The sequence below is a fragment of the Heterodontus francisci genome, chromosome 46, assembly GCF_036365525.1.
Source record: "Heterodontus francisci isolate sHetFra1 chromosome 46, sHetFra1.hap1, whole genome shotgun sequence".
Lineage (NCBI taxonomy): Eukaryota > Metazoa > Chordata > Chondrichthyes > Heterodontiformes > Heterodontidae > Heterodontus > Heterodontus francisci.
Genome location: NC_090416.1, coordinates 13635748 through 13649101, shown reverse-complemented (window position 1 = coordinate 13649101; position 13354 = coordinate 13635748). Strand labels below are relative to the sequence as shown.

The 13354-nt window shown below is 50.1% G+C and overlaps 1 protein-coding gene across 14 annotated transcripts in view; it reads right to left on the bottom strand.

Annotated features, from left to right (window-relative positions):
• Positions 1–13354, bottom strand: part of ubap2l (ubiquitin associated protein 2-like) — a 71103-nt gene that overhangs the window by 10995 nt on the left and 46754 nt on the right. For 13 of the 14 annotated variants that reach the window (XM_068022420.1, XM_068022429.1, XM_068022428.1 and 10 more), the window contains 7 exons: positions 12624–12693; positions 10547–10739; positions 8302–8390; positions 7458–7511; positions 5308–5389; positions 4975–5192; positions 2515–2614 (listed from right to left, as the gene is read on the bottom strand). In XM_068022420.1, the coding sequence (XP_067878521.1) occupies positions 2515–2614; positions 4975–5192; positions 5308–5389; positions 7458–7511; positions 8302–8390; positions 10547–10739; positions 12624–12693 (806 nt within the window). The remainder of the gene's footprint in view (positions 1–2514; positions 2615–4974; positions 5193–5307; positions 5390–7457; positions 7512–8301; positions 8391–10546; positions 10740–12623; positions 12694–13354) is intronic. The other variant, XM_068022425.1, reaches the window with a different exon arrangement.

The window sequence follows — 13354 nt, the reverse complement described above, 5'->3', positions numbered from 1 at the left end:
CATTCGGTTTACCCACAAACATCAGCAAGTGCGGCAGGAACTTCCGCATGACTGTTGGGCAAACACATTTGGGCATCATGAGAATTAGCACCCAAGACTGGGCAGGCAGAAGGCATTCAAAGTTGGTGGAGTTGAGGGGTCGACAGCAACTAGGCCTGCATTCCCTGGAATTGAGGGGGCTGGGGGCGATTTGATCGCAGTCTAAGATATTGAGCAGAACAGATCGGGTAGATAGAAATGGTTTCGATGGTGCGGGGAGTCTTCCACTGGGACAGCAGTCCTCAACCTTCTTGGGTTGAGGAATCCAATTTCAAATGGATTAGCAAACACCGAGCCCCTTCATTTAAATTGTACCAAATACTCAAATACTGCAGCTGAAGAGCATTTGAATACTTTTAAGGAAACGGGCATCGACCTTTCTGCTGTTCTCAGCACTTCAAGCTTTCTCACCACCAACCCCCCGCCCCCCCTCCCCAGATGAGACCCTGCACTGCACAAGTGGCAGCTGCTCACATCTACACACTTTGTGGACACCCATGGAAAGTCTATATGGAACCCCAGCAGCCTGCGGACCCTCAGCGAGAACCACTGGCCTAGGGGACGTAGCCTAAAAATTAGGGCTAGGCCCTTTGGGAGTGAGGTTAGGGATCGCTTCCACATGCAGAGGGAGGTAGAGGTTTGAAACCGGCTTCTGCAAACTGCATTTGGGTGCTGGGTCAATTGGTAATTTTTAAAATCGGAGATCGATGAAGTTTCTGTTAACACGTGGCAAAAGGAAGCAGATGGAGTCAAGTGATATATCAGATAATCTCACTGAACGTGCAACAGGGTCAAGGGCTTCCTCTAGCCCGTGTTCCCAAAAGTCATGGAGGGAGGGAGGGAAGCCCAATGTTTGGTCAATGGGGCAGATATTGCGAAAGTTTCTTTTTTGGAAAAAAAAAGTAGAGAAATGGGGAGGTAGGGGAGTTCGGGGAAAGGAGTTTCAGAGAGCGGGGGTAACAAAGGAAGGGAGGAAAACATACAAGGGCAGAGCTGGAGGGTTGAAATCATGAGGGGTCTGGACAGAGGTAGAGAGAAACTGTTCCCATTGGTTAATTGATCCAGAACCAGAGGACACCGATTGAACGTAATTGGCAAAAGTTGTAACAGCGACATGAGGAAGCAGCTTTTTTTTTTTACACAGTGAGCGGTTAGGATCTGGAATGCACTGCCCCAGAGTGTGGTGGAGGCAGATTCAATCTAGACTTTCAACAGGGAACTGGATAATTATCTTAAGAAAAATTTGCAGGGCTGTCGGGAAAAGGTGGGGGGGGGGGGGGGGGGGGGAAAGAGAAGGTGGGAGTAGGTGAGTTGTTCTTGCGGACAGCTGGTACAGACACGATGGGCTGAATGGCCTCCTTCGGGCTGTTGCCATTCTGTGATTCTCTGAAGAGCGCAGGAGGAGGTTCTGCTGATCGGGTGGGTGATCCCTTCAGCAAGCACAGAGTGACCAGTTGATCTGACGTTGGAGTGGGCTGTGGGTGAAGTGTTGGCCGGGAACAGCAGGGAAGCTTAGTGTTCTTCAAAGCTGTGTGGGGGGCGGGGGGGGGGGCAGGGATGTCTTCGCTTTAACTTTGCATCGGTAGGGCTGCACTTCAAAATGCAGTGGACCGGAGTGGGGCTCGAACACCTTGTTAGTAAGGTTAACAGCATTCCGACCTCAAGTCAGTCACGACAAACCAGCGAGGCCCCCCAACGAGCAATCCCCAAATTCAAACACTTCCTTTTTCTCCTTGCCCTCCATCGTCAGTAATTCCACAACTCCCATGAGCAGAAGTTGGCAGTTCCTGGCTGAAGCAGCCAGGCACTGCCATCATCCTACCAGTGCTGCACTGTTGCCAAGGGAGCCGAATTACAATTTAACCTCTCGCTTTTAAGCTCAGGTCCCCGAAATGATCTGTGACCGTCCCAAACTGACGGGCAGGGCGAGGCCCAGCTGGCCCACCCTCCACGTTCGGCTGGAGCATCACAAATAGATGCCTCTCACAGGAACACACGCTCAAGGAAAATTCCTCACCAACCCTCTCAGGTAACCAAACAAGGAGATTTGACGGGCCAGGTCCTGTCGATAGAGACGCTTCCCTTCGCTATGTGATCTCTAGTCCGCTCAAGAACTCGTCCAGCTCCTTCTTGAAGCTAGAGAGACAGAGTCAGCACTGACTGTACCAGTCAGCTATGTATTCGAGGCACAGCCCCAATATCCAGCCCATTCCTACTTCTATATAGTTCCAACTGGTGACCCCTGGTCCTCCCTAATCCAGAATAATCTCTCAATTGGCACACTAGCAACCCTGTTATCAGTTCCCCTCGAAGTTTACACTGCTCCAGAGTAGCTGAGGTTCCTTAAGCTAGGATTCCACCTCGAAGCTCTCACGCTGGACCTTGACCGAAGGCTGTGTCGCGGCTCAGAAGTTGCCAGATGTGGTTTAACAGCTCGGTGGGCGAATGAGGAATGGTTCGGCGGGCGTCACTTACCAGTGCTGTATCCGTGCGTTCCGTATCCGCTCGCCTGCTGAAAGGCGGTGGCCGGCGCGTTCACATTCACGCCGTGCTGCTTCGACGACGTAGGAGGGACCTGTGGCAAATAAAACGGACCCACACGCCAGTCAGCAAACCTCACACAACGTCCAGCGCCTGGCCAATGCCCAGCGCACGCCAGAGCGGCACATTTGGTTAACTCACTGGGAGCCTGAAGTTCACAACTGAACTCGCCTGTGTAATCCCAGCTACAGTCAGCTGTGTCAGACCCTCTAGACCGATTCTTAAAGGGATAATGGTCTTAAAGGGGCAGGTAATTTGCAGCAGTTAAATATGACGAACAGGAGACTGACCTCCGACTAGCCATTTCATGTGAAGATGCACTGCTGCTGCTTGCAGCGACTCCTCTCGAGGAGATCTGTTGTCATGGTATGTTACCCTCGTCTAGCCCAAATCAAAAATTTTAGACAAAGCTGCCCCAAGTGTACAGCGGAGCCCTACTGACCATCAAGGTTACAGGGTTCAATTCTTGGTCCATGCTCAAGTGCGGATTGTCACAAGGCAGCAGGTTGGGGGTACTGTAATGAGACTGTGCTCCTGGGCCTAGAGAGGAAAGCAAATCTCAAAGTCCCTGATGGCAATCCATGATGGAAAGTATACATGTGGACGTCAGGTATGGACGGGATGAGCGTCGAGATGCCCCCCTCTTCCAAGGCTGAATAGCCCCACTGTCTAGGCTATCAAGTGCCCCTGAAAATACACCTCAACAAGCAGACAGCAGCTACAGCAGAATCCAAGTTTGGCACCAGCAAGGATGAGAAACGTTGATTCACGCATAGCTGAGGGAACACAGTCCCTGAACTTGACTGAGGAATCGGAGGGAGACACTCATTCACTTGGGAATGTGAGGGGCAGAGAGAAAAAAGGGCAGTGGGATTAAAGGAAACACAAGGAATGCTACACTATTTGCAAAAGGGCAAAGCAAGCTCAATGGGTGAAATAATGTAACAGGAGGCCACTCGACACCATTCAATAAGACGGCTGATCGCCTACCTCAACTCCACTTTCCCATCTAATCCCCAACAGTCCAGCAATCTCAATCTTGAACATATTCAATGACCCAGCACCCACAGTTCTCCGGGGTAAATAAGTCTAAAGATTCACGACCCTCAGAATAAATTTCTCCTCGTCTCCATCGTAAATGGGCGACCCCCTTATTTAGAAACTGTGCCCCCTAGTTCTCAATTTCCCCATGAGGGGAAACACCCTCTCAGCACCCTCCCTGGCAAGCCTCCTCAGAATCTTACGTATTTCAATAAGATCACCTCTCATTCTTCTAAATTCCAATGAGTACAGGCCCAACCTGGCCACAATCAGATCAGCCATGACCTTATTGAATGGGAGAGCAGGCGCGAGGGGACGAATGGCCTGCTCCTTCTCCTAGTTCTTGTGTTCCAATAGCTTGCTGCACCTGCATGTTAACTCTGGCCTACTTTTGTCCCTATGAGGGGGAAGCGGGGAGAAAACAACATGAGGGCAAGGAATACATTCAGCACAAATTAAGTCTATAGAACCAAGGGGCAGATTTGCCTGTCCCCGGGGAATTCCGAATTGCCATCAGTAATTGAACTGACCAGAAAACGGAGCGAACTTCCTTGTGGGCATGTGTGCCAGCCCGCTCGTCCTGTTTGAATCCCCCTGGGCATTTCAGAGGCCCCGGGAAGCAGGAACAGGAAAAACTGCCCCATAAACTTCATGGAAGCAGTAAGGATTCGGGAAGCAGTTATTAAAAAATAAAGGCAAGCGATGTGAATATAATGTACGGAAAGGAAAGCAAAATACTGCGGAAATCGGACATGCTACAAACGCTCAGCGGGTCAGACAGCATCTGTGCAGAGAGAGGGAGAGAGAAAAAAAAAACAAGGTAGAATTAATGTTTTAAGTCACAGAATGATACTTTCGACCCATGGTGTCTGTGCTGGCTCGCAAAGAGCTACCACAGACCGCCACCCCACCCCGACGTTCATATCCCATCGCCCTTTCCCAGTATTTATCCAAATCCCTTTTGAAAGTTTGGAACCGGTTTCCACCGCCCTTGGAGGCAGTAGGGCAATTTGTTGAGTTAAAAAGCGATCGCCGAGGAGAATTTATTGGAGTTGAAATGTTAACTGTTATTCTCTCTCCACAGTTGCCTTGACCGGCTGAACGTTTCCAGTGTTGTCTCCCTGTTGTAAAAATGACTATAGCACAGTGGGGTTCAATTCAGGGAGAATGTCCGTAACATTGAATCAGCTTCCACCACCTTTCCAGGTGGAGCATTCCTGATCCCGACAACACGCGCAGTGAAAAATGTTCCCTCATAATCCCTCCCCCAACCCCCCACAAGATCTTTTGCCGATGGTTTTAAATCTAGGTCCTCTGGTTGTTCACCCAGGCGCCAAGGGAGATTATACTCACAGCAAACATGGCAGGCCCGTACTGAAAGGTGTTGGGGAGGCCGGGGACACCTGCGTAGTACGGCAGACTGGTGTAGCTGTAACCGGGTGGCAAGGCCGGGTTTAGGAATGTCTGCTGCGTGGTGTGGTGGGTCTGGGTTTGGCTCTGCTGAGGTTGTGCCAGGGTGGTAGCTGGGGCTGGCGAGGACGCGTCCCCTCGGCCAAATTTGGTGAGGTCCCCTGCAAAGAGAAGGAGGGAGAGAACTTTTTTTTTGTTGTTGGAAGTTTTGGACTTTGAGGCTCCGCGCCAATTTAGCCCCCGTGCATTTTCAACATCCACCCTCAAATCTCTTACCAGAGTATGGATTATTCGTCAAGCTTGCTTCCCTTCCAGTAATCGGAGTGGTAGGAGTGGCAAACGGAATTCCGTAATAGTCCTGAAGGAGAGATCACACACAGTTTAGACACTTGGCTAGGGTCTTGCAATACACAGGATCACTATGTTACGTTAACCAAAACCAACATTTTGAACTAAAACCTACGCCCTGGTGGAATCAGTGGGTAGACTAGATGCGTGGCCTGGCACTGAGCCAACCCGGGGGAAGAAAATGGTTTCTGCGCAGAGGGGCTCGACCAGTGCTCATCATAATGCGAGACACGCAACCTATCGCACTTGGATCTCAAGCTAGAAATCGCAGCCGTGTATCCTGTCTGCCCTTACTCCCTTAGAGTTAATGGAGCTGTCCTTGCGGCAGACATCAGTAAGCTACTGTGGCCAACTCTGTAACCCCACCCCCGTGACACACAGAAGCAGAGCTTCACCCCCTCCACAGCTTCTCCGAAAAGGCATTTCAGCCCGCTCCTCGCCATGTCTACTTTGTGCGGAAGGCGCACACAATCTACCCTCAGTAGCTCCGTCAAAGCGGCGCTTTCACGGGCTGAAAAATAAATTAAAAAGTAGCCCAGAAGCAAAAGATGCCCCTTCACCGCCCACAGGAAAGCACCTGGCATCGGTCTAGCAGTCCTCCCAAGCTGGCACGACTTGGATCAGTTATGGGCTGACGCCAGGACACAAACAACTTCAACTTGTCAAACACTTAACGCAACACAAGTTCCATTCATGTCGGATAGGGCAGACGGAATGGGAGGGGATCCGGGAGAGCGTATGACTTCGCTGCACCGGAATACAATGAATACAGCGCCGCCCGGTACCCTGAAGTGCTCCCCCAAAACATCACTCCTTTTGGATCCACTTTCAAAAGGCTTCACCCTTGCACGGGAAACAGTTTCTGTGAAATTTACCCACGTGGAGGCGGCTGCATCACAGGAGTCTTTCAACACGGCAACTTCCAGTCACACGTCCTTACAATACCTTGATTTAGTCGCTGGCTTAAGATGAATTTTAAGTCAACTTTCATTCTTTAGTCACAAAGATATCAGACCTTGCATTTATAGTCCACCAAATTACTTTATACAGAATCAAATACTCAGCACAGTTACTGTCTTCATACATTTAATAATGGCAGACCGATCCACGTTATGCACAGCACGATCTCACGAGCATCAAGCTCAACCAACAGTTAAAACATCTTTTTGGCGGCTGTTAAATGAGGGTGGAACCTTGACCGGAGAACAGGTGGCCTTCCTGCTCTTCAAATAATGACACACAACCCACAATGCAGATACACCTGCCACTACTGCTCTTGGCTGTCAGCACTCCAAGTCCTGGAGTGGGACTACAGTCCGCAACCTTCAGAACAAAGGGGCGAGGGGGCCACTGACTGAGGCAAGCTGGCAATAAACTACTGCCTGACCACACGTGATTAATAGGGGATCTCCTGATCACTGTCTAGCGACCTCAGCACCAGCTCAGTGATCAGAATCATAAAACCTACAGCCCTGGAGGCAGACCTTCAGCCCATCGCACCCATGCTGGCTCTCTAAGCAGTACTCAGCTGGTCCCACTCCCCACCGCCTGCTCCCCGCAGCCCTGAAAATTTTCCTTTAATTATCCAATTCCCTTTTGAAAGCCACGACAATCTTCTCTGGCTGCACATTCAGATCCTAATCACTCGCTGTGTTAAAAACAAAAGTTCTCCCTTTGTCGCCTCTGGTTCTTTGGCCATTCACCTTAACTCAGTGTCCTCTGGTTCCCGACACTTCGCCAATGCCAACAGTTTCTCCCCATCTACTCTGTCCAGACCCTATGGCTTCGCACACCTTTATCAAATCTCCTCTCAACCTTTCCTTCTCTAAGGGGAACAGCCCCAGCCTTTACAGTCTATCCCCGTAACTGAAGTCTCATATCCCTGGAATCATTCTCAAATCTTTTCTGCGCCCCCCCCCCCCTCTAATGTCTTAACATCCTTCCTAAAATGTGTCAGAATTGGACACAAGACTCCAGTTGAGGCCGAACCAATCCAAAGTCACCCGCGTATCCTTAAAAAAAAACATTCCTTTAGGAGGGGAAACCGGCAAAAAGAAAAAAAAAACACACACACTCACCAAAGGAAACCTGGTCTGAAGCATTTGCAAATCGTCATAGCCGTACACCTGAGGCTGGGACAAAGAAAAAGTTAACAGAATTTGCCCAAGTTTAATCCAGCGTACAAGTCAAACTGAACCGTGTGTGTGTGGCAGGTCAATCCGCAGGCCTTCGAGTCCCAGCATTGCCTCTCCATTTCAACCGGGAGCTCCAATTCCCAACAACCTGGGATTTAGTAGCGTCGCCTGTGTCGGGAAAGTGGCCTCGAGCTTGGCTTGAAATGAAGGTGGCTCAATTCAGACCCATTTGTTCCATTCTGATGCCAACCTTCCTGCCATGCCAGCCTAAAAAGGCTGTGGGTGCTGGAGGACCAGACTGAGATTGGTAGATAGACGTCCAGGTTTGGGTTGGTGGGATAGGGAGCAAATGGAGCCGAGGTACAGATCGACCGTGGCAGAACGTACTCGAGGGGAGGAATGGCCTCCTGCCGTTTATCTGTTTATCAATATATGACAAATGTCCTGGCCACCACTGATCACCCAAACACTTTCTGGCATTGAACTTAAACTTGCCCTTCACACCCTGACCCTGCGCCCCTTGACCTTTCACCCCAGGGTAGCGGAATAGTGCTCAGGAAAGTATCTTGGCCTAGATTTTCAGTCTGCGTTGCAAACGATTTGAATGGATCGGTGGCGGGAGCAGAAAGAAATGGGTGGAGGGGGTAAAACTCGCCCACCCATGTACGGGCAGGGCTATACACATCATGAGGGAAATACACATCCGGGTATTCCCTGTTTACAGGGGGGGGTCACTCGCTATGCCAAAATAGGCTTGCACACATTTGGCTCTCGTCATGTTCCTCACCTGGTATGCTGGCAGGAGGCCTGGTGCCACGAGGTATGGGTTAGGCAGCAATGGTGGAACCCCTGGAGGAAGATTTGGAGGAGCCTTCCCTGAAAATTAGAAAGAAATGTTAATGCACACCGTTCATCACAGGATGCTTTAGGGAGAGCCAGCCCCGCTTCTACTTTATTGCACTTGACTCACTGTCGAGCATCCCAACGTAAATGTAATACTGGTTAGATACAGAGTAATGCTCCCTCTACAATGTCCCCATCAAACACTCCCAGTACAGGTACAGCACGGGGGTTAGATACAGAGTAAAGCTCCCTCTACACTGTCCCCATCAAACACTCCCAGGACAGGCACAGCACGGGGTTAGATACAGAGTAAAGCTCCTTCTACACCGTCCCCATCAAACACTCCCAGTACAGGTACAGCACGGGGGTTAGATACAGAGTAAAGCTCCCTCTACACTGTCCCCATCAAACACTCCCAGGACAGGTACAGCACGGGGGTTAGATACAGAGTAAAGCTCCCTCTACACTGTCCCCGTCAAACACTCCCAGGACAGGTACAGCACGGGGTTAGATACAGAGTAAAGCTCCCTCTACACTATCCCCGTCAAACACTCCCAGGACAGGTACAGCACAGGGGTTAGATACAGAGTAAAGCTCCCTCTACACTGTCCCCATCAAACACTCCCAGGACAGGTACATCACAGGTTAGCTGGGGAGTAAAGCTTCTTTTACCAGTTGCAATGAGCCCCAATCCCAACCTCGAGCAGTAGCTTTCAAACGGTGCCAGACAACACCTTCCAGCACCCCCTTGCAGGCTGAATGAGTCAGCGCTGAATCACAAACCATTTTGTGATGTGCGCTCACAGCCACAACCTGCTTTGGGTGTCTGGAGCACAGGTGTCAATCTCCCAGCATCAGGCACATCATCGAGGAGATGGGCGCTGACTCCACATCCGCACTGCTCACCCTTAAACCTCCGCTCCGAGGCCATTCAGTATTCATCAGGCAACTCACGAGGGCAGGTGTCAACCCTTGCGAGGCAGATGGCAGACACTGATACCTCATCTTAAGTGACACGGGGAGGAGTCCATTAAAAAAATCTATTACAGTCCAGACCCCTACTCACTCATTATATCCAATTGGAAGGGTAAAATTCCAGACACCCAGACAAAAAAAAAACCCACTTTCAGTCCCCTTTTTTGTTATTATTCACCTTAATACTAAGGCAGTCCAGTGGTTATTGCATTGGACTAATAGGTCACTGGTTTGAATCCCATCATAGCAAGTGTCATGAATTCAATAAATCTCAAATTTATAGGCTATCATTTTGTAGGCTAAAAATACCAAACACTAAAAGCTCTGGCTCACCAATGCAAACCCCAATGTGTTTCACAGACAATAGTTTGTAGTCATAGTCATAGAGAGATACAGCACTGAAACAGGACCTTCGGCCCACCAAGTCTGTGCCGACCAACAACCACCCATTTATACTAATCCTACATTAATCCCATATTCCCTTACATCCTCAATCCTCCTACCACCTACCTACACTAGGGTCAATTTACAATGGCCAATTTACCTATCAACCTGCAAGTCTTTGGCTGTGGGAGGAAACCGGAGCACCCGGCAGAAACCCATGCGGTCACAGGGAGAACGAGCAAACTCCACACAGACAGTACCCAGACCTGAACCTGGGTCGCTGGAGCTGTAAGCTGGGGTGCTAACCACTGCGCCGCCCCAGTCATTGTTGAACTGAAGGGAAATGACACACCTAATTCACACACAGCAATCAATGTCTCACAAACAGTAGTGAGATCCAGGATCAGATTGTCCCTTTTTTGTTCAGTCATTTGGTCGAGGGATAGATGTTGGCTGGAACACCAAGGAGAAGTCACCGGTCCTCTTCAAAATAATGCCCATGGGGGTTTTTCACCCCCACCCGAGGGGACAGACGGGGTCCCAGGTTTAACGTCTCGTCTGAAAGGCAGCACCTCCGACAGTGCAGCACTCCCCCCAGTACTGGCACTGGGAGGGTCAGCCTGGATACTTTTGTGCTCAAGAATCTGGAGCTGGACTTGAACACACAGCCTTCTGACTTGGGGGCAAGACATGGCCTACTGGGCTTGATGATGACTGAGCGCTATGTTTGGGTCACTAGAGGAGAAACTACTGGGTTGTCCAATTGCAGGGAAAATGTGAGAGATATTTCCCTTTCCCGCTGGCGCCCTCTGCTCACGTTGCCCCATTACCTGAAGTAGTTGCTACTGAGCTGCGGGACGATGCCGTCACAGTGGAGTTACTGACCAGACTCAGACCCAGGTTGCTCACGCCTCCCAGGGTGTTGGAGACGGTTGGTGATGGAGCCACCGACACTGTGCTTGCTGCCGTGGCGAAAGTGCTGGGGGATGAGTGGAGGCTCACTTCACTTTCCACACTTGTGTGCTACAAAGAGGAAAGGGAGGATGTTCAAAAAGCGAAAAGGTTACGAACGGGGTCACTCAAAAACCTGGCAAAATTGCAAGACAGAGTATTGAGATGCAAAACGCGACATTTGCAACCTGCTACCTACAGGCGTGTTTCTTGCAGAATCGCCACACAGATTTGTGCCCCCAATCAAGGTAGGCATCATTCTTGAACTTGCCTTTCACCATTTTGTACCCAAGTCAATGTTTAATTTGGAGGAGCTCTCCTGTATTATTCTTTGCAACATTTCTGTGCACATTTACCCCTCATTTGCTTCTTTTGAGGCTATAGGTTTTCCCAGTCCTTCCTCACCATTCATCCCCATTTGCACTGCTGCCAACCAGTTGCATTTATATAACGCCTTTAACATAGTAAAGCACCCCAAGGTACTTCAAAGGAGTGATCAGTCAACATTTAACAGAAACACACAAAGAGATATTAGGACAGGTCAGTCTTGAGGAGTGTCTTAAAGGAGGAGACAGAGAGAGGCGAAGAGGTTTAGGGAAGGAATTCCAGAGCTTAGGGCCCCCCCGGCAGCTGAAGGCACGGCCGCCAATGGTGGAGCCATGGGAATCGGGAGGATGGGCAAGAGGCCGGAATTGGAGGAGCGCAGAGACCAGTTTGCAATAGGGATTTCGAGGGACTGGTGGAAGCAGAGGAAACCACAAGGAGAATTGTGTCGTGGATTCAGGAAACCCGATGCAGCAGAGGCCAGGTAGCAGGGAGTCACAGTGTGGGGAGAAGACACAAGTGCGGCAGAAAAAAAAAAGCCAAGTCCAACAGCATTGCACAAGCACCCGAAGGCTTTAACAAACATCTATCCCATTGCAAAGAGACTGTGTTCAATGATATTCAGAGGTCTCGAGGGAAGTTAATCAAGTTTACATAACACTTGACTCATCAGGCTTCATCTCAGCAGACAGTCTGTCTGAACTAAACCCAACGTTAAGACGTGATGAGCAATGCACTTCTGCTACACCAGGGAGACTCATTTTCACCCATTTGAAAAGAAATACCTTGCTATGACCAGCTTCATTTCAACCGCGCACAATTAGTCACTTCCTACAAATTCTGCCACATTGAAAACCAACACATCAAATTTTGAAAGATTCTATCTCCCCACCGCCCCCACCATCTCTCTCCAAGGTACTAACTCTTGCCGGGACACACGTCCACAGGAATCAGTCACGTACACTCTCACCACCTTGTCCACAACGGCCATTGTTCCCGTTGTAGCTGGCCCCTGACCTCCTCGATGCCCAATCTCCGCACCCTGATAAACTGGAGCCGCCTGCACCGATTTTGACAGCACCGTCCAAAACCTCCGCCATAGCAGAGGAGGAGCACTGCAGGTGCACAGGCCAAGCTATGCAGATTCCCCTCCGTCTCAAAAAACGGACCGTTCCTCCCTCGCTCGCCGCTGGGTCAAAACCCTGGAACTCCCACCTGAACAGCACTGCGGCAGCACCTTCACCACACGGACTGCAGCGGTTCAAGGCGGCAGTTCACCGCCTTCTCAAGGGATGGGCAACGAATGTTTGGCCCTGCCAGCGACGCCCACATCCCGAGAATGAATTTTTTTTTAAAAAAAAGCAATCAGAGCAGGAATGTCGACCGATGGGACGATTTACTTGGTTACGTTTCACATCGATGCAAGCTGTGCGATTAGATGGAGAAGCTTGTGCTCTTCTTGCCCAGGGTTTTCTTTTTGGGGGGGGGAGTGGAATAGCAAGCAGTCACCCTGCATTAATACACCTGTTAGGCAGGTGGAGCAGTACATGTAGGTCAAGGGCTGGTAACCTGCACACCTTTGGAGCAAGGAATGACTACTGGGGGTGAGGTTTAAAAAAAGAACAAACTTACCAAGTGGGTTGACGTTGAAGTGCGTGCTGAGGAAGATGACAGGCTACTGCTCTGTTGGGTGGACGCAGTACTGAAAGAGCAAACAGGAGAAAAATTACAAACCCATAGCCGCACCACCGATGGGGAAAGTGCATTTTGTCAAGTCCAGCTACTTGCTCCTGCCAGGAAGAATTTTAGCATTACACCAGTTGAGTGCGCAACTGCAATTCCTTCCCTTTCGCCGGAGAGCAAAGGCAGACTGGCAGTATTTAATGTGGGGGGGGGGGGGGGAAAAAGAGTGGGTGCAAGTGTGACTAACTCGAACAGGAGACTGTCATGCTCCAGTACAACAGAAAGGCAAGAGACTTTTCCACGTGCAATGGACCCGCACCTCCTGCAAGTTGCTCAGCGAGGAATGACTCAAACATGGGGGCGTTAGCCTATGCTCGGATTTAGAAGAATGAGGATCATATTGAAAGAAGATTCTGAGCGGGCTTGACAGGGTAGATGCTGAGAGGATGTTACCCCTCGTGCGGGAATCTAGAACCAGGGGGCACAGTTTCAGAATAAGGGGTCTCCCATTTAAGACGGAGATCAGGAGGAATTTCTTCTCTCAGAGAGTCATTAATCTTTGGAATTCTCTTCCCCAGAGAGCAGTGGAAACTGGGTTAGACAGATTTTTCATCGACAAGGGAGTCGAGGGTTATGGGGGGGGGTGGGGGGCAGGCACGATCTTATTGAATGGCAGCGCA